The sequence below is a fragment of the Eptesicus fuscus genome, chromosome 14, assembly GCF_027574615.1.
Source record: "Eptesicus fuscus isolate TK198812 chromosome 14, DD_ASM_mEF_20220401, whole genome shotgun sequence".
Taxonomy (NCBI): domain Eukaryota; kingdom Metazoa; phylum Chordata; class Mammalia; order Chiroptera; family Vespertilionidae; genus Eptesicus; species Eptesicus fuscus.
In genome coordinates, this window is record NC_072486.1 from 68,392,179 (window position 1) to 68,415,202 (window position 23,024).

Consider the following 23,024-nt stretch of genomic DNA (forward strand, 5'->3'; position numbering starts at 1 on the left):
AATATCTGGTCCTTAACTGTGCTGCTTTGAAACGTGGTCCGGGCATTGGGGCTCAGTTGTTTACAACAGTTAGGAAACCTCTGGTGTCTCCTTACCCTTTCCTTGGTGGAACTGAGCAACGCTAATGATTAATAGCTATGCTTCACTGAGCACCCATTGCTGGCCAAGATGCTCTACAAACATTGACCCTAATCCATAAGCAATATGCAAAATGGAAGCACCATCCTCATTTGAAGATGAGGACACTGGAGCTCAGAGGGGTTAAGTGGCTTTCCAAGCTCCCACAGCTAGCCAGCGGCAGACCTGGATTCAAAACGAGTAGTGCTGACTCCCAACCCCATGTTTGATATGACATACTTATTGCCTTATCTGGAAGCAAGAAGTGGTTGCCTACAACAAGCCCACTGTATACTTATATTTGGTGCTCACTTCTTTGAGTTCAGTGTTCCACACAGCGTAAAAATGAAGGCAGCAAGACTGAGAGCTCACTGTCAGGAGAATAACGGAGCTCCACTGACATTCCGTTGACCACAGTGAAACACCAGTAAGTTAGTCCCTGAGGAGCTCTAACAGGTCCTACAAAGCTGGGTGTCCTGAGAGATGCCCAAGGTTATGAAGATTGATAACTGGTTAGTAGTAATCACTTTTAGCCAGTACCACCTTGGAAGTTTTTCAGTAAGGATTTATTGATCATCTGCTATCTACACAGCATTGTGCCAGGGGTTCCGGGACATGCAAAATAAGCACTGGTCCTGCCCCTCATATTGAAGGGGTTATAAACCTCCCTAAATCTCTATCTATCTATCTATCTATCTATCTATCTATCTATCATCATCTATCTATTTATCTATCAATCATCTATCTATCTATCTATCTATCAATCTATCTATCTATCTACCTACCTATCTATCTATCCATCCATCCTACCCTGAGTATACATGCCCAGCCTGAATCCCTTACACATCTAGAAGATAAACCATATATATGAGCTGGGCTGTTATTCAGTCTGAAATCCTTTAGACAGGGGAATCTCTCACCACTGATTTGTATTTCTTATTGTCGATCATATAACATGTATTAAATACTAGTATGTGGCACAATAAATTCTTATTCTAATATAATTTCTATAACATTTAAGTTAAAGCATGCTTACATCAACATAATTGGCATTGATGTAATCAGTCAGTTTGCCATCTTTTTCAGCAAGTTGTGCCAGCTTAACCCTACTGTGGTCATCTGTAAAAAAAAAAAAATTTCATTATAGCATGGACTACTTTTCAGTATAAAGGTTCTTTCTATTTACATAATAATTTGTCAATAATTAGAATCAATGTAATGTAATTTACTATAGCAGGCTTTTGGGGACTCCAGAGATGACAAATATAAATATAAAAATAACAAGAGCTTCTGACTTCAAGTTTTCTAATGTAGAAGGTAAGAATGGACATATACACAGAAAGGAAGGCTGAGGTGTTGAGAGAGGTGCAAAGCAGTAGGGGGGCATGAAGGAAGAACCTGTGTTGGTTTGAGATGATAAACATTTTTGTAGAGATTGAAACCTGAACTTGACATCTTAGATAGGTGTTTAAAGGTGGATATTGGGCTGTGAACTGGGAGGAGCCACTGAAGGGAGAGAAGAGTGATGGGGTCTCAGGAAGCTGAGGAAGGATGGCTGTATATATGCTCTGAAGGTGAGGCTGATGGAGGAAGAAAAGTACAGAAGGAAGCACAAGGGACTTAGGAGGCATCTGTGAATGGTTATGTGAAGGCTAATCCCTATTTTGTAAAACCATTGTTTGAAATTCTCTGCTATTTTTTAGACAGCCCCTTATTCTGAAAAAATAACTTTGCTTTCTAGCCTGCTTGAATAATAAGAAAGATAAACTTAGCTGTCTGACCTTGTAAGGCCAGAGACTAGATACGCCCATACTCTCAAGCCATGCCGGATGTATTTTTTAATTGGATAGAAATGTGTTGTTTTCAAGGCCACACGCTTCCCGAGAGATAACCACTAAGCACACATAGGGCTGGCTCTTTAATAAAAAGAAAAATTCTGCTTGTTTGCTCTGCTTAGAATTTGAGTTCATTTTTCTCTAAGCCTACTGGTGTATATTAAAGTGTGACTCCAAACTCTCGAAGCGTTGCTGGTTTTTCTTTGCAGTTACAGCAAACAGCTCTATCAAGGGAAGAACCTCAAAGAGTAACTCCTGCAAAGGGAGACAGGAGAAATGTTGCCCAACAGCAGACATGGATCCTGCCCTGTCCATAAAGGGGGATGAAAGCTATAGTGACTTCCACACTGTGTACTGTGGCAATTTAAATATGTTGAAATGAAGTGTGTGGGATTAGCTGCATTTCCACAGAGAAACTATTTGGGGGAACTACAGAATAAGAAAGAAAAATGTTACAGGAAGAAAACATGGTAGTTTCACAGAGCAGACTATTCTTTTCAAGGGTAAAAAGAAGTGAGTACAGACCAAACCGTGACAAGATTTAGAGATATTCAGCAATATTAATGCTTCTGTGATGACAGCTGCTCACACAGGTGCAGGGATATAAGCAGAAATACTGTACGGCAATGGAACGAGGAGTGTGAGGCAGTTTCACCGATTTTTGTACTTTTGTTCTAATATATTTTGATGGATGTTACTGGCTAAATTTTCTGAGTTGTTTTTCTCCATCTCTAAAGCAGGACTGTTAATAACCTATTTTGCCAGATTGTTTCAGGAATTAAACGAAATAATGTTTTGTGGTGTATGGTTTTTTTTTTTTTAATCCTCACCTGAGGATATTTTTCCATTGATTTTTAGAGAGAGTGGAAGAGAGAGGGAAAGACAGAAATATCAATGTCAGAGAAAACATTGATTGGTTGCCTCCTGCACACGCCCCAACCAGAGTCTGGGCCTGGGAGAAGTCTGCAACCGAGGTACGTGCCCTTGAATGGAATCGGACCCGGGACTCTTCAGTCCACAGGCTGACACTCTATCCACTGATCCAAACTGGCTCAGGCTAAACAAAATGATGTTTTTACAGTGCCAGGCACATAGGAGTTGTTCAACAAATGTTCATCTCCATCTTCTTCTGAGTTACCTGTTGGGTATTTTCTATTTAGCTGGTAGAGGGAATAGTTTAACAACTTCACCCTCTCCAAGAAGCAGCTGAGTTTTTGTGTGCAGCCAGACAGTTGCTTCAGTTGAGGAAGACAAACATGAAGGGGGACCTTCTACTAAAAAAATAAACATTGGTGTAAGCCACATGGAAAGACAGGCAGCATCCATGCAAACTATTTAGAAAAAATTTAATAACAAAAGGGAGGCGTGTGCAGTTTCATTGGCCTCCAGAAACTAGACTGGAACCAGTATTTAAATAACCAGGCTGGTAATACTATGTTCATAGGGATTTAGGGGAGCACACGGAATATATAAGAAAGAATGTAAGTAGAGATTCAGGAAGGGGCATGAAGATGGATTGCAAGAGATGGAGGGGAGGAAATATAGAAGAAAATCAGAGGGAAGAGATATAAACAAGAGGTGATATATACAAATGTTGCATCTTTATGTTGTACACCTGAAACTAATATAATGTTGTATACGTCAATTATACTTCAATTTAAAAAACAACAACAGAAGAAAGATGGTAATTTCATAGGAAAAAAGAGGTAAAGTTGCATTAAGGGAAAGAGCTATTGAGAAGAAAAAGAGAAACATAACTAAGAAAATAAAGGGAAAGAAAGAATCCAACTAACCCTTTATAAGACCCCAGGAAGAATGGCAAGACAGGGAGGAAAGAGTGGAAGGAAAAATAAAGTCCAAAGAAAATATAACTTGGTTAATAAATTAACATAATAGTAAGTAGATCCCAAATGCAAAGAGGACCATGGAATTCCTATATAATAAAAAGGTAATATGCAAATAGACCGAATGGCAGGACAACTGAACAAGCAATCAAAGCGTAATATGCTAATGATATGCTAAGGTTGCTCAACCGCTCGCTTTGATGTGCACTGACCACCAGGGGGCAGACAGTCAACTGGTTGACCAGTCGCTATGATGTGCATTGACCACCAGGGGGCAGATGCTCTGACTGGTAGGTTAGCTTGCTGCTGGGGTCTGGTAGATAGGGACTGAGTGAGATGGGCTGGACACGCCCTGGAGTCCTCCTGTGGTCCCTCCCTGGCCCGATCATACACCGGTGGGGTCCCTCAGCCTAACCTGCACTCTCTTGCAATCCGGGACTCTTCGGGGGATGTCAGAGAGCTGGTTTTAGCCTGATCCCACAGGCCACTCCCCTTGGGAGGGCGCCAGACACAGGGCTCATGGCTGGCGAGCACTGCTGCAGCAGCTCAAGCCTCTCCTGTTAGGGACTGATTGGGCGCAAGCCCGCAGCTGGCACAGTGGGGCTGGGATGAGCGAGAGCGGTAAGTAGGAGCTGCAGGTGGCATTGGACTGCAGGTTTTGGCCGATTCCTGCAGGCCACCCAGAGGGACCCCACCCATGCACAAATTCGTGCACCAGGCCTCTAGTACTAGTATAAATAATGACAGAAACCATAAGAACAGATTTATAGTCAATAGGACCTGAAGAAAGGACTGGATTAAAATAAGTTTGTTTTATTTAAAAGAAACAGGGAAGTGGGGGGTGGGAAGAGATTAACCAAAGAATTTATATGCATATATGCACAGCCCATGGCACAGACAATAGTGCCGTGAAGGCCTGGGGAGGAGGCCCAATGGGAGCTAAAAGGGGACAACTGTAATACTTTCAACAATAAAGGTAAATTTAAAAAAATAAAAGATACAGGTGTCATTAATGGCAAAATGCATTTAAATTATAGAGATAAATGCGATGTATTATTTAACATATGTCATATTCCCTGACATAAAGGTTCTGCAACAGCGACCATAGGTGTGCTGAGAAGACTTGAGGACGTTGTTTAAGGGCATAGCAATGACAATGGTAACCAAGTCAGAGCTGAGTGAAGGACATACTCACAGGCAACGATATTTACGTATCGGTTCTTGTGCTTGTTGTCGGGGTGATTGGAGCTGTCTGCTGTGATACCTAAGTCAACAGTACAGCTCTGCACTTCCTGTAAAGAAATGGTACGTACAACATTTTCACATGTGTCCTTTCAGACAAAGGGCCTTAAAATATAATGAAGACAAAACAAACAAAATAGTCTATCTAAAAAATTTTAGCATGTTACAACTATTTCTTGGCTAAGAGAAAATGCAGTGAAATAATGCCTTACCTGGTAAAACTCTTTCAGTGTCTAATGAGGGAATGAATGCCAAAAAAGTAAAGAAATCAAATTCCACAGCACACGACAAATGAGAAAAAAAAGTGTTCATATTAGGTTTACAATGGAAAACTATGATCATGCAATAAATACATTTGTCAAATACAAAACAGAATGTTTCAAACAATTACATGCAAATCAAAATTTCTAACAATTTGGAACTTTAAAATTATGTGAAAGGAAAAATAAACATTTTAAAAAAGGACAGTGGTATAATAATATGATGGTTTTAAAAAAAATTCAGATGAGGAAACCCATCTATTTGATGACACATTTTGTCATATTAGTCAGATTTGCTAATATCCAAATATAATGCTATTTGATCACTGTAGCACTATTTGAAACTGTGAATTAGTGATACATATTTTTGTTTGAGTAATTTTAAAGAATAAAAGACTTCCTATTAGGTGGTTTGAAATAGATTTAGGGTTACAAAATATTAAAAATCTCCAAAAACTTTTTATCATATATTCTAGGTCATTTTGAAGCAAAAATTTAGATAGCATTACTTTCAATACACTGACCTATTTTTAATTTAAACTTTAATGGATACAGAAAATTACTTCTGGCAATTATCTTTAAAAATGAGCTAAGATCTTTTTCAGAGATATTTTCTAATTATATGAGTTTGGAATTAATAATTATTTAATATTAAACAATAACATGAAAGCCTTATACTTTTTTGAGAAAGTATATAACCCAAATATAAACCTGGTTAATCACAAATGGCCCAGCCTCTCTCCAAGTAAGCTTTTAATGTCTCTTTTGCAGCAAGTCATTCTGACTCTAGACTTAAAAACAATTTAATATTTAAAAGGTATAGCATTGTTAGTTACTAAGCTAATTATTAAGTTAATGAAAAGTTTTCTTTCTTGAGTCAAACTGTGAGTTAAAAGCAATGGAATTAAAAAACACATTCTGAGGTTATTAATTTCATTATTACAAATAGCATAGTAATATTCAAAATGATTGTATAGTTGTGAAAGCGATCAATCTGCTTTTGCCCATATACTATCAGCAACTTTATTATAAATTGTCTATTTTTTCCTGATGGTTTTTCACATTTGGAAAATCAGACCTATCCTTGGCACATTCTCCCTCTTTCAATTACGATTTTGTTTGAGGTGAGCCTGGTAGTTTCTATGAGTTAACATGGGACCACAAAGTAACCTCTGTTAAGTAAGAACAACTAATTTGATGTTTTAAATATGTAATTCTTTATATTATTCTGCTTTACTTAGTCATTGTCTCACACTGATTTCTTATTCAAAGTAGCCATGGCTTAGGTTTCTTTTAAGATTTGGTGAATTGCCTATTTTAAATTTAGTGAAACGACATCACTTTTCATTTCTATTTCTTTTGATTTCTTAAAGCTTTCTAATCTGTGGCACCTTCCCTCCCTAAATGCACCTTGGTTGGCGTGACTTCTGGGAAGCAGTTGCTGGGTGCAATGGAGAGAGTGGCACACCCTCTGATCAGGAGCAGAGCTGAAAGTGCTTTAAAGAGGGAGGACCTTAGCCTGGCAGGCATGGCTCAGTGGTTGAGTGCGGACCTATGAAGTAGGAGGCCACAGTTCGATTCCCGGTCAGGGCACATGCCCTGGGTTGTGGGCTGGATCCCCAGTGTGGGGTGTGCAGGAAGCAGCCAATCAATGATTCTCTCTCATCATTGATGTTTCTATCTCTCTCTCTCCCTATCCTTTCCTCTCTCAAATCACTAAAAACATATATATATATAAAAAAAAAAAAAGAGGGAGGAAGCCCTTAGAGCACTGGGATATTCAGAAGGGGGACAGAAAAGCCATGTGATGCTTCCTAGGGGAGGAGGTGAGGGACTGAAGATCCCTAGTTTTGAATCCCAGAATTTTAGTTATTAATTCACTACTATGGAAACTGAGTTCATCAGTAATGTAAATAAGAGCAAATAACTTCTAGAGTTGGGTGAAGGCTGAATGTAGAGTCACCTAGTACAATAGTGACCCTATTTTGAAAAATCTGTAAACTGATATTTCAATGGGCCATGATAAATTCACAGCAAATTTATCTGCCTCTTCTACCTAAGAGTATTTTAAGAGATGTTACTAGAAAAATTTTCATTGATTGTAAATTTTAAATGCGTTTTAGAAGTGTATATTTTTTTGAGAAATTGGGATGTTACTTTGTATAATATTTATTATACCTGTATAATAAATGCTTCTGCATTTACACTGCTGTAATATTTATAATTAAAGTTTGTATATACTTTGGCTGAGAAGCATGAAATTTAGTCATTTAGGGTAATTTATATAATTTAGAAAATTAAAAGGAATCAGTGTTACTAATGACTATTATTTTTAAAAAGAATGCTAGAGTTCTGTACTTTATGTGCCAGTATTAACTGTTGTTTTTTTTTTTTAATTTTTCCACTAGCACGACATGGCTTTTTAAAATGGAAAACCAATTTTCTAAATTATACGATAACCATAACACATCTCCTAAACACATATATGGAACTAATATTCTCACTAGAAGTGAAAATGGTTTCAATGTTATTAGATCAAAAAATAGTCTACTGCTGAATCGTTTAAATTTGCTATTTTCCCTATTACTTAACATAGATGTAGTAAAATCATACCTCGAATTCTTCAGTAAACCCACTACTTGCATGTAAATCTGCAACATGCTTTGGAAAGTGCTTTATTGGAATTGCTCCAACATCATCTAAGTGAATAAAAAAAAATGAGGTTGGAAAGGATGATTCAACTTACATGAATGTGCCTCCCATTATAAAGATTTATTAGGTGGCTTCTTCTAAAACAACTTCAAAATTCAATTAGTCTTATAACCCCAATGAAACATTTAGCAACAATTACCAATTTTCTCTATATTTACTACTAACCATAATCTGCATTTTAGAATTCTGATTAGATCAAGAATCTCTTTCCTTTTATATTCCAAAGAGAGAAGAGTTCATTTTCAATGTTAAATGATAAATACCACCAAAGCCTCACTTCTTATCAGTGAACTGCAACTCTTTATGGCCAACTTTCTTTAACATGAGTAGGAGTTGCATGTAAATGCTAGGGAGAAATGCAGAAACAATATACTTTCAATTTTACCATGGACATGAAATATAATGCAATTTCAGTTTTTAAAAAATTGTATGGCTCAATGTCTTACAGTTAAATAGTAAGATTTTTTACAGTTGAAAACATTTTTCCTTTATTTTCTATGTAACAGAGAAGACTTATATGCAGACTATTCATTGAAAATGATGTAAAAAATCTTTGGGACTTTGAATCTTTAGTATTTCAAGAGTTTTAACTTGAAAATATACTATGAAATCAAAGTCATCATATCTGTGAGTTAATTGTGAAGAGGCCAAATTATTTCAACTGGCTCTATTTTTATTCCTGGAAAGACTTTCTTAGATTAAACATATTACTAGTTCACAGCATGCAATTTCACAAGTGATTTCTCTGACAAGGAAACATCAAACACATTTCACTAGAAACAGTTATTTACATCAACAGCTGTTCAAGCATCCAGGCCATTTTATATTTTTAAGCCTCAATTACCAAGAATTGATTGATTAAAAAAAATTAGAATCCATCTGTTCTCTCTCTTAGATGAGTATACCTGAATACTAACATTGAATTAGCCAGTTAAGTTTAAGAAACTCTAGACAAAGGTGTAATTCCACCTTCACACCTACTGGAGGATCGTGCCTGCAAGTAGCTTTTATAAGCAGATAAGGAAGCAGAAATAATTTGTCGCACCAAAATTGTTGGTTCTTTACTAAAGGTCCTTCAAATCCACTGATGCTATACTGTACAGGTAACCTCTTTGCACAAGCAAACTGACTACTTTTCATTTATAATTATGTTATTTTGCTAATCTCTTTTATGAATTGGTCTGCAAGTGAGACACAAATATCTTTTTATTTTCCTATTTCATATGAAAATGCACACATTTGGGTGATCAGGAGTGCATTTTTGAGAGCTGAGCAGGGAAAAAAGAGGAGATCCCTTGATCACTACTCTGAGAAGCAGAACAGGGATTTTGGATTTCCTAAACAAGGTCCTGATTTTGGATTTACTCTTTATATTGTTAATAATAACCTATGCTGGACTTTGGATAATATTATGGTTAATTTGCATACTCAGGCTAACAGGATATGTAGAAGAGGTATGTTTGAAAGTGAAGGGGATCAAAATGGAATAGATAACAGAACTGAAAGTCTCAAAAATCCCTTATATGTCCATGAGAAATTGTGTTATACCCGTGGTCGGCAAACTGCAGCTCACGAGCCACATGCGGCTCTTTGGCCCCTTGAGTGTGGCTCTTCCACAAAATACCACGTGCGGGCGTGCATGTACAGTGCGATTGAAACTTCATGGCCCATGCGCAGAAGTCAGTTTTTGGCTCTCAAAAGAAATTCAATCGTTGTACTGTTGATATTTGGCTCTGTTGACTACTGAGTTTGCCGACCACTGTGCTATACTAACATAAACACACAGCAGTTTAATACAAAGAGTTAAATAGAAATAAAACAGTAGCGGATTAAAGACACAGAGTTGATGAAAGAGGAAAAACAGCCCAAGATGTCTGATTCCTATGCCTGTTAAAAGTTACAAAGAAAATGCTTCTCTTTTTCCCATTTTTTAAATCATGAGATTTCAGAAGATAATATCAGGTGAAACTTGTGTCTTTAGCAATAATATAAGTAGTACCAGAAAATTTAAAAAGAGGCTTCTGTAAAATGGCCACGTGGATGAATTTTTCCTTTTGTTTTCCCTGATTTGATGACTTTCCATGTCCTTATCTCACCTTCTATCTGTGCTTCTTCCATAGGTCACACATTTCTAGACAATTCCTTTTTTGTTACCTCTTTCATGCTGAGAGGTTGTACAATGGTAATAAAATAAGTGTCTGGGAATGTAGTCATAGTGTGAACTGTAGGGTCAATGGGTGTCTTAAATGACACTGGCTGATTCTTGCATAGTGTTAATCAGGCAAGTTCTGATAAAAGTAGTTGATTTTTTTTCTAACATAGTTAAGAAACCTTTTCCCACACAAATGCAGATGATCAGAAAGAACTAAAGATTCTCCTCATTTTTGTTATTTTGTCCTATCCACCCTACTGCACTGGTTTAGTCCATTTTTGTTGTTTAGGTTTCCATTAAAAGAAGCTGAAAGGACCAAAACTCAGCATTATTCTTAACTAATATGTTATTGCTATAAATGCTTATGTTCTTTAACATAGTACATCTGAACCATTATAAACTATTTTCCCACATCATGTGTATGGTTAAGAATGTTCAAACTTTCTGAGAACAAGTTAAACAACTGGGTGCCTGATACATGATGTAATATATATTTTGGGCAACACAAATGTTTACTGAAGTATATTATAGACATTTGCAAAGTACAATAAAGACAACCCTTCCAGCATTTTGCTTTTCATTCAACATCAACCAGCTCCTCATGGTCATACGTTAAGCTATTACCTGCAACTGGAAAGATAGGTGTTGGAGGTGTGGATATTACTCTGGGGGAAGTACTGTCCTCCAAGTAAAAGTGTGCAGTCTGGAAGCACTTCCTGGAAAGGAAAGAAGGCAATTTAAACTACCAGCTGCCTCAGAGAATGAGACAATTTCTGCGCTGCTTGAAAGTCATGACAGAAATCATCAGAAACAAAACATAAGGGAACATCTGTATCTATTTTATAAAACACAAAGTATTGGAGCAATTTATGGCCTCCAAATTTATCTCAGTTTCATGTACCAGATGCAGAAGAGCAAGTGGATATCAGACTTGCTGTAAGCAGTGATGGTATTTGAAGTTGTAGTTGAAATTGTAGCTTGTCTGAGGTAGAATGTCTTAACACCCTAGTTACTCTTCCACTGTTTCTACCTTGGACAGGACCACAGTGGAAAGAGCTTGTGTGAAGCTATTTTCACTCAATATGTCAGTGACCAGGCCCTTCCGAGCCCAGGCAGCAGCTAGCAAAACACAGCAAGCTATGATCACGTAGAAATAAAATTCCACAGTGGTAACGTTTTGATGAAAAAAGAAGTCAGCTTTATACTGTATGATAATACACTGATGACAGAACAAAGTGAGGAAATAATGAGCATATAACGAAAAATAGGGGTGATTTTCTTCCCAACAGATGCTAGCCTTGTTGATGAAGGTTTTGAGAATAAACATATTTGGAACCAACGGTAACTATAACCTACAATGTCACCTGAATCTGTTTCCATTCAGATAATAAGAGTAACATCTGGTAAGTGCACACTACAAACTACTGAGAAGAGCAAAGACCCAACTGCTGCTATAAACGAATGCAAAACATGCTTCATTTAAAAATTTAGGTAATTAAAACTGCTAATGACACTCTTTGATGTGGGTCATTTAATGTATTTGAAGTATTACTCATGAGTGGTTAAGTTTAAATAGAAATATCTGAGTAAATGCCAATCTCATTTTCCATTTAAAAGCTTCAAGCTACAAGACATTTATCCTAATGAACTCTAACATAACATTTATTCTTCCACGACACACCTACATTTTATTCAGTAATCAGTTCTCTGCATCAATTCTTCAATGGCTTCCCAATAGAATGATATTCAATTACTTCAGGAAAGACTAAAGACCCTTCATGATTTGGTCCCCTGCCTACTTCAACTGTCTCATCTCCTATAACTCATTCCCTTACCCAATGGGCTCTAATCCTCATGGCTCCTCTCTTTCTCCCTGGAGGAGGCCCTGTTAGTACCATCTTAAGCCCTTGGCTCTTGCTGTTCCCTCTGGCCACCTTCCTCTTCCCCATCAGTTTTGCATCAACCCAAAAGCCACTTCCTCTGAGAGTCCTTCTCTGACCATGCCAGCTAAAAATACCAGCCTAGCCCACCAACTTACTATTCTTTGCCCTTTGTTTGCTTTGTGGCACTTAGCACTGCGTGATGCCTTACTTATGTATCTGTTCATTTGCCTTATATGTTTTTAGCTGGTCCTCCCTCATCAGAATGTAAGTCCCACAAAGGCAAAGTACTTTGTCTTAATCAGTGCAGTCTTAGTCCTCAGTGCTAAGAACAGGTCTGGCATGTGTAGGTGCCCTCAGATATTTGTTCAGTGAATTCACTGCTATCAGTATGAGTCACATAACATTATATAGTTTATTTGTAACCTTCATGTCACAAGAAAAAATATTCAAAAGCAACGATGTGCATAGCAAAACCTAGCCCTCTGCTGCAATGCTATAAGTCATTGATAATGAAACCTGTGAGAACATAGATAATGGAGAGAACACAAGAATGCCTTCAAAAACAAACAGGTGGTGGAAAGGAAGATGAGTGGATGTAGAATCAAATGACAAAAGGACCCTGTTCACATCTGGAAAGTGGAGTAGATATGGCAGATCAATGACGAGTGGAGGGATGAGGGCCATCCTATATAATAAAAGCCTAATATGCTAAGTGTCTGACCGTTAGTTTGATTGTTCGACCAGTCGCTATGACATGCACTGACCACCAGGGGGCAGATGCTCCAACCAGTAGGTTAGCTTGCTGCTGGGGTCTGGCTGATTGGGACTGGGCAAGATGGGCCAGACACGCATTGGAGCCCTCCCATGGTCCCTCCCCAGCCCCGATCGTGCACCGGAGGGGTCCCTTGGCCTGGCCTGCACCCTCTCACAATCCAGGACCCCTCGGGGGATGTCAGAGAGCCTGTTTTGGCCTGATCCCCGCAGGACAGGCTGAAGAACCCCAGCGGTGCACGAATCTGTGCACCAGGCCTCTAGTAGTCTTATGATAAAGAAACCATCCCCTAGCCCTAGCCGGATAGCTCAGTTGGTTAGAAGATTGCCCCGATACACCAAGGTTTTGGGTTTGATCCCTGGTCAGGGCACATACAAGGAGCAACCAATGAATGCATAAAAAGAGTGGAACAACAAATTGATGTTTCTCTCTCTCAAATCAACCAATCAGTCAATCAATAAAGAAACCATCCTATTGAAAGACCACATTTGAATAGAAGTGAAAGCAGACTGGAGCAGAAACCACAGGGAAAGTTTGGCTTATCTTTGCAACCACAGATGTAGCCTATTCTGAAACTGGGTTAGACACTTGCTTTTAAGATCACAGAATACAATCTCTTTCATTCCTCTACAATAAGGTTACACAAGCAGGTAAAAGGGTTTGTATTCATTTTTCAATGAGTCTTAAAGCTATAAGATGCGTGAAGAGACAGTGCAATATAGCAGCTGATACAAGAATCTCTTCTACAGCATCTTTGACACATAAAGAAGGCCCAGTCTGAATGCCTTCAGTAACAAGGAGCTCACTTCTTTGTGTTACCTTTAGTTGCTAGCTATTTTTTTCTCAAACTACTTCAAAGCTCATTCCCTTCTAAGTGCCTCCAAATGGTACCAAAGGGGAGGCCTTCCTGTCCCACTGTTGTGCCTCTTACTGTTGAAATCGTTCTTGTATCAAACCAGAGCTCAGTCTCCCTAGTCCTTTAACACACTGGCTCTAGTTCTGTATGTTACAGACTTTTAGATTACGGTACCCAGTATCTTACAGTATGTATACCCTATCTACCTACGGTCCTCACCTTTTCTGACATTTCTACTCTAATAATACTAACAAGTTACAGATCATTGAACATGCCCTTGTCTGTCCTAACTCAGTATTTCTCCTCCCAGCTGTAAACGTTGTTCTCCTTCTCATTGATCAAATGCCTCTCTTACTGATATGCCAGGCAAGCACTGTCCTCCTTCAAGATGCTCAGTGGCATCTTCCCTGGGAAAACAACCCCTCGCTGTCTGAGCAGACTCTAGCACTCAGTTTCTCTGTTCCCCCTGCACCTAACACAAATTTCCATTCACAATCACCTTTACTTGATTTAAAAAATGTGCCTAATTAATCCTGACTTCCACCTCACTGGACATTATTCTCCATTATTTTATTTTAAATTCTCTTCTTAATTGGTGGTTAGAGTAATTATTTTGCAATATATTTATTTTGTGCCATATATATTTAAAGATGGGATTTATGTAGACTCAACTCTTAATACAGTGCCCGGAGTACAACAGGTGTTAAATGTTAAAAGATTAGATGGATTTCCAGGAGCAAGTAAATCCACCAATGATAAATTAGTTTACAGCTGCATTCTAAAGTCTCTAATCTACCCAAGCCCCAAATGGGATAACTTAAAAATCTCAAAGTATTTGGGAGGGAGAGGTGGAGTATATAGCTAGAGAAAGATGAATGCATGGATGGATGAATGGAAGGACAAATAGAAAGAGCTTGTCTCTGAGAAAATGGGAAGAAGATAGCATCTCATACAATAGAAAAGATAAATTAAAACACATTGGTACTGAGGTTTAACATGTTGCTAATGTTCACTGTAGTATCTGGGTAAATACCAACTCTACTTTTTTTTTTTTTTTTTTTTTTTAGCAAAAGAACCTTGTAAGTAGGAAAATCATACCAAAAAGCTTATAAGTGGGAAATGTTAAACTAGTGCAGGATAAATTCTGGATGAAGGGCATTTGTATATTGCTACTAGGTAATCTTACCTAGGAAGTGACATTATACTTAAAAGGCAGCATGGTACTGGGAGGCCTTTATTCTGGGGTGGTAGCTCCCCTCAAGGGCCTACCAACTTAAATTTAAGATGAAGAGAGAATTCGAAATGCTTTTCTTCCCACTCCCACCAGTCAAAGCAATGTGTCCATGGCAAGTTCTTTTCTATACTGCTTTTAATGAATGCTGTTTTGTTGAATATAACTTTGGTGGTGTTTTTTTTTGTTTTTGTTTTTTTAGATTCTAACTACTAAAAAAGCTCTAAAAAAATTTACCCTTTGTCTTTTTAAAAAGAACTTTTTGAATATCTTCCTTATCAAAGTAATTTTGCATCTTTGAAACTTACAACTTGGCTCATGTAAATTATACCTTAAAACATCTGGAAGATAATTTCAAGGCATATTATTTAATGTATGACAAGATTCACTATCTATAGTCCATCTGTTCTGTATAAGCAGTGACTGTCTTCACGTCTATGTGCTAAGTGTTGATCACAATGTCTCCTGCTAATTATCACTCAGCCATGATGAAAAAGTGATGACTGTTTTAAACTTGCAGACATAGGCCCTATCAATCAACGCTAATCTGATTATTCAATTTACACCTTTTCATCACAGTAAGTATTTAGAATTAAAAACTAAAAATTTGTAATTATTATTCCATTTTTTAGATCCGTATACAAATATGAAACAATATCCATCCTTCATGCTGTATTCATGACAGAAACCTGAAAGGTCTGACTGAAATCTTTAGGGTAATCTAGTGAAACTTTCCTGCAAATGGTAAAAAGAGAAGCCTAATCCTTAGGTGGGTGAGTGAGGTGCCCAAGGCCATAAAGCAAATGCCAGGATGAACTGGGAAAGGGACCCAGATTTTATCACCTCTAATTTATTCTGTCTTTCTGTTACAACATATTTTCTCTCAAGATTTGCACAAAACATAGGGGACCACCTTCAGTTAGGTAAATTAGACAAGAGAGGATTTATCATAACACTCTGAGGTTATATTTTTCTCCTAAAAACTAGGCTAGAAAAATGTTTAAATATGTAAGCTTGGAAACACACATAAGGGCCATTGGGACTCCTGTTGGTATGATTTAAAAAAATATTTTTATTGATTTCAGAGAGGAAGGGAGAGAGAAAGATAGAAACACCAATAATGAGAGAGACTTACTGATTAGCTGCCTCCTGCACGCCCTACTGGGGATCGAGCCTGCAACTCAGGCATGTGCCCTGACCGGGAATTGAACCATGACCTCCTGGTTCAGAGGTCGATGCTCAACCACTGAGCCATGCCAGCTGGGCTGGTATGATTTTTAACCTTTCCACAGGCTGCAGTCTCCAGGAAGGCCTAAAATGTTTCCAAATTGACTAGTGCAGTGGTCGGCAAACTCATTAGTCAACAGAGCCAAATATCAACAGTACAACGATTGAAATTTCTTTTGAGAGCCGAAAACCTACTTCTGCGCATGGGCCACGAAGCTTCAATCACACTGTACATGTGCACCCACACGTGGTATTTTGTGGAAGAGCCACACTCAAGGGGCCAAAGAACCGCATGTGGCTCCTGAGCCACAGTTTGCCGATCACGGGACTAGTGAAATCATATTGTTCACAAATGCATCTACATTGGAATTTGGGTAATTGACACAAATCTTGAAGAATGTACAATACTGGCATTTTGCAATTTGGCAAATGACACCCCTACCATATTATTGATCTAAAAGGTTACATTTCAAAGTTATTTAACTTCACATGGATGTGAGTAGAACAGATATGTCAAGTTCTGAAATGGGTAAGTAAAAGTAGCAAAAATTATCAAAACATTTGATAGTTATATATAAAATATACACATAAAGCCCAGCTGGTTTAGCTTAGTGGATAGAGTGTCAGCCTGAGGACTGAAGGGTCCCGGGTTCGATTCTGGGCAAGGGCACATGCCCAGGTTGTGGGCTCCATCCCTGATAGGTGGCATGCAGGACGCAGCCAATCAATGATTCTCTATCATCATTGATGTTTCTATCTCCCTCTCCCTTACTCTCCCTGAAATCAATAAATATATTTAAAAAAAACCACACACACATAAAACCACCAGAGTGCTAATGCACTCTCTATTCAAGGTACATCAGGTGTTATTTGTGAGGAAAAGAGAAACATCTTATTGGTGAAAGTAAAATTAATCTTGCCCAACTTGTAGTTTTATATTTTTTCCATGCATGATACAGGTGGAATAACCCATTATTAATAGAAGATAAAAAACACTCCAAAATTTAATTTTCCATGAAATATCAAATCGTATTGAAATGAGTAATTTTCAAATTTGTAGAAAATAAAGTTAAAATATTAAGTAAGAGATTAGAAGACTCATAATTATTTCAATCTTATAACTATAAACTATCTGACATCTTTATTGGAACTTTGTTCTAGCACTATTTACTATGAAGTAGAATTAGGTCCTGCTTTCCATCTTATTTTAAATTTGTTTAACTCCAATTCCCAATAAGTTCAGATACTGGTTTGGTAGGGGAAATCAGATTAGATATAAATAAGTCATTTAAATAAATATGATATCACTGTTGGTAAGGAGGGAGAAAAGCAATATGAATTCTTATTGAGCAAACATGTCTGAATTTTGTACTGTGATCTCGGGACTCTGCAGAGTATGGGATCTTCTGGAAAAAGAGTCACTGGCAACTACAGAACTTACTGAAGAAAGCAGCTTTGTGTGCATCATGTTATGGACAAAATAGGCACCTAACCCATGTACAATAACAGAAGCATGATTGTTCTCCACAGTCTGCAGTCTACTCTGTTCCGTAAAGGAAATCAGGTATGAAATGCAGTTGGCCTTGAAAACATTCTACCGTAGCCAACCACTGTCATGCAACCACATGCTCCAGGGATGGCTCATCCTGCTTCTGATCTTGCCTACTGCCTGCAATGCCCTTCTCCTTTACCTTTATCTCCACCTTCTTCTTCTTCTTCTTTTTTTACAAAGCCTTGTGAGAGCTTTTAAAAATATTTTTACTAACATATTTTTATTGATTTCAGAGAGGAAGGGAGAGATAGAAACATCAATGATGAGAGAGAATCACTGACAGGCTGCCTCTGTATGCCCCACATATGCCCTGACCAGGAATCAGGCTGTGACCTCCTGGTTCATAGGTCAACACTCTACCGCTGAGCCACGCCGGCCAGGCCTATCTCCACCTTCTGAATTCCGTCCAGCTCCAACAATACATTTTATGTTTGCCTGCCATTTCTGGCCTGTCAAGATCCTTTGTTCTCTTTTAGCTTTAGCTCTTTAGTTCTTTTAGACCACTTTTAGCTTCACATGCATGCACTTTTATAATATTTTATATACTAGTATTTTCATCGAGAATTATTTCTCCTCAATGAGCACAAATTTCTTGACAGAAGTGACTATCATTCATTCATTTAAAAATATTCTCCCATAGTTGTTACCTTAGGTACATGGAAAATAGTCAATATTTTTGAAATAGTAAATACTTTTTAATAAAATGAGAATATATTTTGGGATAACACATAAAGAATGGTAATATGGATTTATAGCAAAATGTAGTTAATGGATTTATAGCAAAAAAGAGTTAATTATAGATCTTCTGAACAAAATGCTCTTTGAAAACAGAAGTAGAAAGTACTAAGCTATGCCCTTTCTTAGTTTACAGATATGATTTCCTTTATCATTATAAAGTTCCTGTTTACTAACAGACACAATCATAACAGCTGTACTGACTTACATTGTGTCCATGTTAAACTCACTAATTTGCTTTGTGTTCATCTTGGTATAGGATGGGAAGCTTATGATGGATACAATTTTCCCTGTCTTTTAAAGATTTTAGTATGTTATTGGTGGGAATGAAGCTAAATTTCATCCTCAAGGCAAATTATAATATATTTTCAAATCCCATGGGTCTTTATTTTATTTTAAAAAAATTTATTTTCTAATTAAATTCATATTTTAATTGCTTGAATTTTACTTTTATATATGGGGTACTATTTTTTTTAGTATGCAGTTGATACACATCTTGTACCTAATCCAATAATTAAAAAACTATTTTTTACTATATCAAAAATTATGTATTCATAAATAATAATTTTTAAAATTATAACAGTGGGAGTATTGAAGCGGAGAAGCTTATAATCATGTTAAATGTTATGAGAAGGTTTGAATGTTAGATAAATATGAAAGTACAATTGTAAAAGTACTGTATTATAGTAACTTAAGCCAAAGGTCCTCCATTTTACCCTTCATTGTTTGATTGAAGTATGAAGAATAATCAAATCTTTGATTATTATGACTCTGGATTCAAAAATTAATCTCATTCACAGTACCTGGATAAGTTAATGGTAGCTCTCAAGTAAAAGGAATTTGAATGTGCTTTGACAAACTTTCAGGTAAAAACAGGCAAAAATCTGAGCTTTAAGAGATAACATTTCCAAAACAAACACTCAACTTACCTCCAATAGATGAGAATACCCACAAGAACCACTAGACAGATAAAAGTCAGGGCTGACACGATCACAAGGGGTATAACTGCCTTCTTTTCGGATTCCAACCCCTCAGCTAGACCAATACGAGACTCATGGCTACTATTACTGGCCTCTGTAGTCGGAGAAAATGAAGAGAGTTGATATTTAAATTTCAAGGAAAGTTACAACATTTTCAATTAAATAATTGCCATTTTCAATCATAAACAATTGCAAATAATTTCTTACCTTTAAAATTTTGACTCTATGATGCAAAGAATGTTTATGATTATAAGCCAATTTAAGTAAACCAAAATCTAAAAAGAAGGCAGGCGATCAGACCTGAAGAACTATAATATCCTAACAGAGATTGGCACCCAGGTAGAGGAGCCATAGCAAGAGTGAGCATAATACTGCCTTGAGAAGATTGTTAAAAGGGAAATAGAAGTATTAAAAGAAGAAGGCTATCCAGCTTTTAAATAAAACAATCAGGAGAACAATGCTACTTACTGAATCACCATATAAGAATCATTTTTAATCCTGCAATTAGGAAATAATTAGGAGCAGTTAATCATTTCATTCAAAGAGAATCTTAGGACAACCCTTCTTACATTAAGATATATCTTACTGAAGATAACAACTATTTAAAATTTAAATGCAGGATGCTTTAAAATGTTATTTCGAATATCCTTCTTATCAGTTTCAAAAATAAAAATATCAAAAATAAAAATACTACTGCACATGTATGGAAGGACTTCATAGATCTAAGAAATTCTTTTCAAATATGCAAATGTAAATTATGAAAAAGGTTAAATTCTCTCCTTGGGTTCATTTTAAAAGGTGACAAGTGAGTATTTTTGTGAGCCCTCAGGTGTGTCATTGTTCTAGCATTTTCAAAATCACTGCCACTGGCGCTGTCCTTCCAAGTTGGTAAAGGCGGATCAGAACCCAGGGTGTCCGTGGCCAGGCACCATCGCCCCTTCTACTCCCAGGTGTGTGCAGGGGGAGACAAAGGTGCTTGAACAGTAGAACCGTTCTGCCATAATGACAAGCTGACAGCGCCACCTGTCTGCCGGGAGACGTTTAGAAGGAACTACATTACGTCCTCCAGGAGCTTCTCCATTGCTTCCTACACAAATGGCACATCTGGTGCTGTGGTACTAAGTCCCTTACCATTAGTGACATGAGACAAAGGGATTCAATGGAAATTGAAATATTTTGAGAGTGATATACATTCATAAGCAAAATATATCTAATGCAGAGAACTTAAGATGTAAAATGATAGCTTCCTTCTGTAACTGGATGATGCAAAAAGGGCCAAAAATTTAATCTACTCATACAGATCCAAGGCATAGAATCGATACCCAAATTTCCCAAAATGTTTGTTCTTATAATTTATGGATGCATTTTCTAAAAAAAAATATAGTGGAATTCAAGGATGTGCCTAAAAAATCATAAAATGGAAAAGTGGAAATGTTGTAAGTCAACTGACACCTGCCCTGTAGTTAATATCCTGTGAGAGAAGCCCACGTTTTCTTTCTACTTTGTTAACCATGTGCTCTGGCAGTTACGTGTTAGGGCAAGGCTCATTTAGAAAATGAATTAATCTGATGATGAATCCTTTAAAATATCTCTATGAAATTTATAAAAGCACCTTATTTTATTGTCTTCACACTTTTTTTCTATCATAACGATCATGATCTAAATGGAAAGTCTGTGAGTAATAAATGAAATCACCATTTAGCAAAGTTCCTGGTACCTAGTAATTACAAAGGGTGGTTAATATTATCTGTGTCTGTTATTCTTGAAGTGCAGTCCTTAGTGGCATTGGATCCCCTGAAATTTGTTAAAAATGCAAGTTTGGGGCCTACCCCACATTTACTGAAACTCAGTGGTGCCCTGGCCGGGTAGCTCAGTTGGTTAGAGTGTCGTCCTGATATGCCAAGTCTGCAGGTTCAGTCTCCAATCAGGGCATAAAAGAGTCAACCTGGAGAGCATATGCTAAGTGAAATAAGCCAGTCGGAGAAATAAGTATCAGCTGATCTCACTCATTTGTGGAATATAATGAACAACATAAATTGATGAACAAGAATAGATCCAGAGACATAGAAGCAGCAAACAGACTGTCAAACCTCAGAGGGAAGGCAGGGGAAGGTGGGAGGGGGATGGTAAGAGATCAACCAAAGGACTTGTATGCATGCATATAAGCATAACCAATGGACACAGACAACAGGGGGGTGAGGGCTTGTGCTGGGGGGTGGAAGCAGGCTGGGAAAGGTCAATGGGGGGAAAAGGAGACATATATAATACTTTCAACAATAAAAAATTAAAAATAACAACACAAATAAACAGCAAAAAAACCCAAAAAACTAAAAAACAAGAATCAAACAAGGAATGCATAAATAAGTGGAACAAGTCAATGGTTTGCTCTCTCTCTCTCTCTCTCTCTCTCTCTCTCTCTCTGAAAATTAATAATAAAAAAAGACACTGTGGGTAAGGCCCTGAAATATGTGTTTAACAAGTCCTCCAGGTGATTCTGGTTCACATTAAAGTTTGAGAACCAATGATGTACATTAATTTACATACAAAGTGAGCTTATATAATTACATAGGTCTTCAATGACTACAAATATTCATAACAATATGCATATAAACATATATAGATACATACATATCTCATTTATATATATGCATGTGCAACATATATGAGGTATGTATGATCATATATGTGCTATATAAGACACATAACACATTAAATGCATAACAAATTACCATATATACCATACACACTATGTACACACACTATCCATACACATGTGCACAATTTAGTCTTGTATACAGACTTTCTCTTAAGTTTTCTGAGAGGTCTGACTTTAAATAAAACCTTTAATTGAGGAGTTAGAATGACAAATCCATAATAATTGGTTATATATTATGAAACCTAGGTTTTTTGTTCAAGGTGGGATACTACAGGACAATGCACACAATCAACTGATTGCATTGCATATATAATGACAACTAGTTGCATTGATTTTTATATTCATTAGTTGAAACTAAAATATTAATTTTGATATAAGCTAAGTTGTATATATAACTTACCGAAATGATAAGGCAAGAATCTACTAATAGACAATTAGAAAAAAACAAACAAAACTAAGATTATTATTTTAAAGTACCTTTTCAGAATAAAAGATTATAATTCTGGCATTACAAACTAAGCATTACATATATATTTTATTATCTACAATCTCGAAAGCCTAGTCCTAAGACATAGACACCAATAACTCAGGTTTTCAGTCTCAGTTTTGTATTAACTCCCTAACTGACCTGGACCAGATAATCTAGTATCTCTGGGTCTAGGTTTATGCAGTCATAAACTGCATGTATTAATATTTGGCTTACCTATATTATTTTGAGGAACATGTCTTGTAAGTTATTCTACCTTTAAAGATACATAATCAAATCATAAGTCTCAGAATTAGTCTATAGGCATTTGACAAAGAGGCCTATTCAATTATTTGATAAGACATACTATGTATTTTTTTTTACAGATATAGGTTTAAAAACAAGCCATAATTTCCCTAATCTTGTTTTATTTTATTTACTTCATTAATTGTTATTTTATGATGTGGGATGCTATATTCATGTTGTTTTCTCCTCATCAGTGGG

The 23,024-nt window shown here is 36.9% G+C and overlaps 1 protein-coding gene across 1 annotated transcript in view; it reads right to left on the reverse strand.

The window, feature by feature from the left end:
* PTPRZ1 (protein tyrosine phosphatase receptor type Z1) overlaps positions 1-23,024 on the reverse strand; it is a 197,500-nt gene that overhangs the window by 26,189 nt on the left and 148,287 nt on the right. The window contains 6 exon segments of the mRNA XM_054726188.1: positions 1,154-1,236; positions 4,992-5,088; positions 5,251-5,271; positions 7,912-7,997; positions 10,787-10,878; positions 19,348-19,492. Of these exon segments, the coding sequence (XP_054582163.1) occupies positions 1,154-1,236; positions 4,992-5,088; positions 5,251-5,271; positions 7,912-7,997; positions 10,787-10,878; positions 19,348-19,492 (524 nt within the window).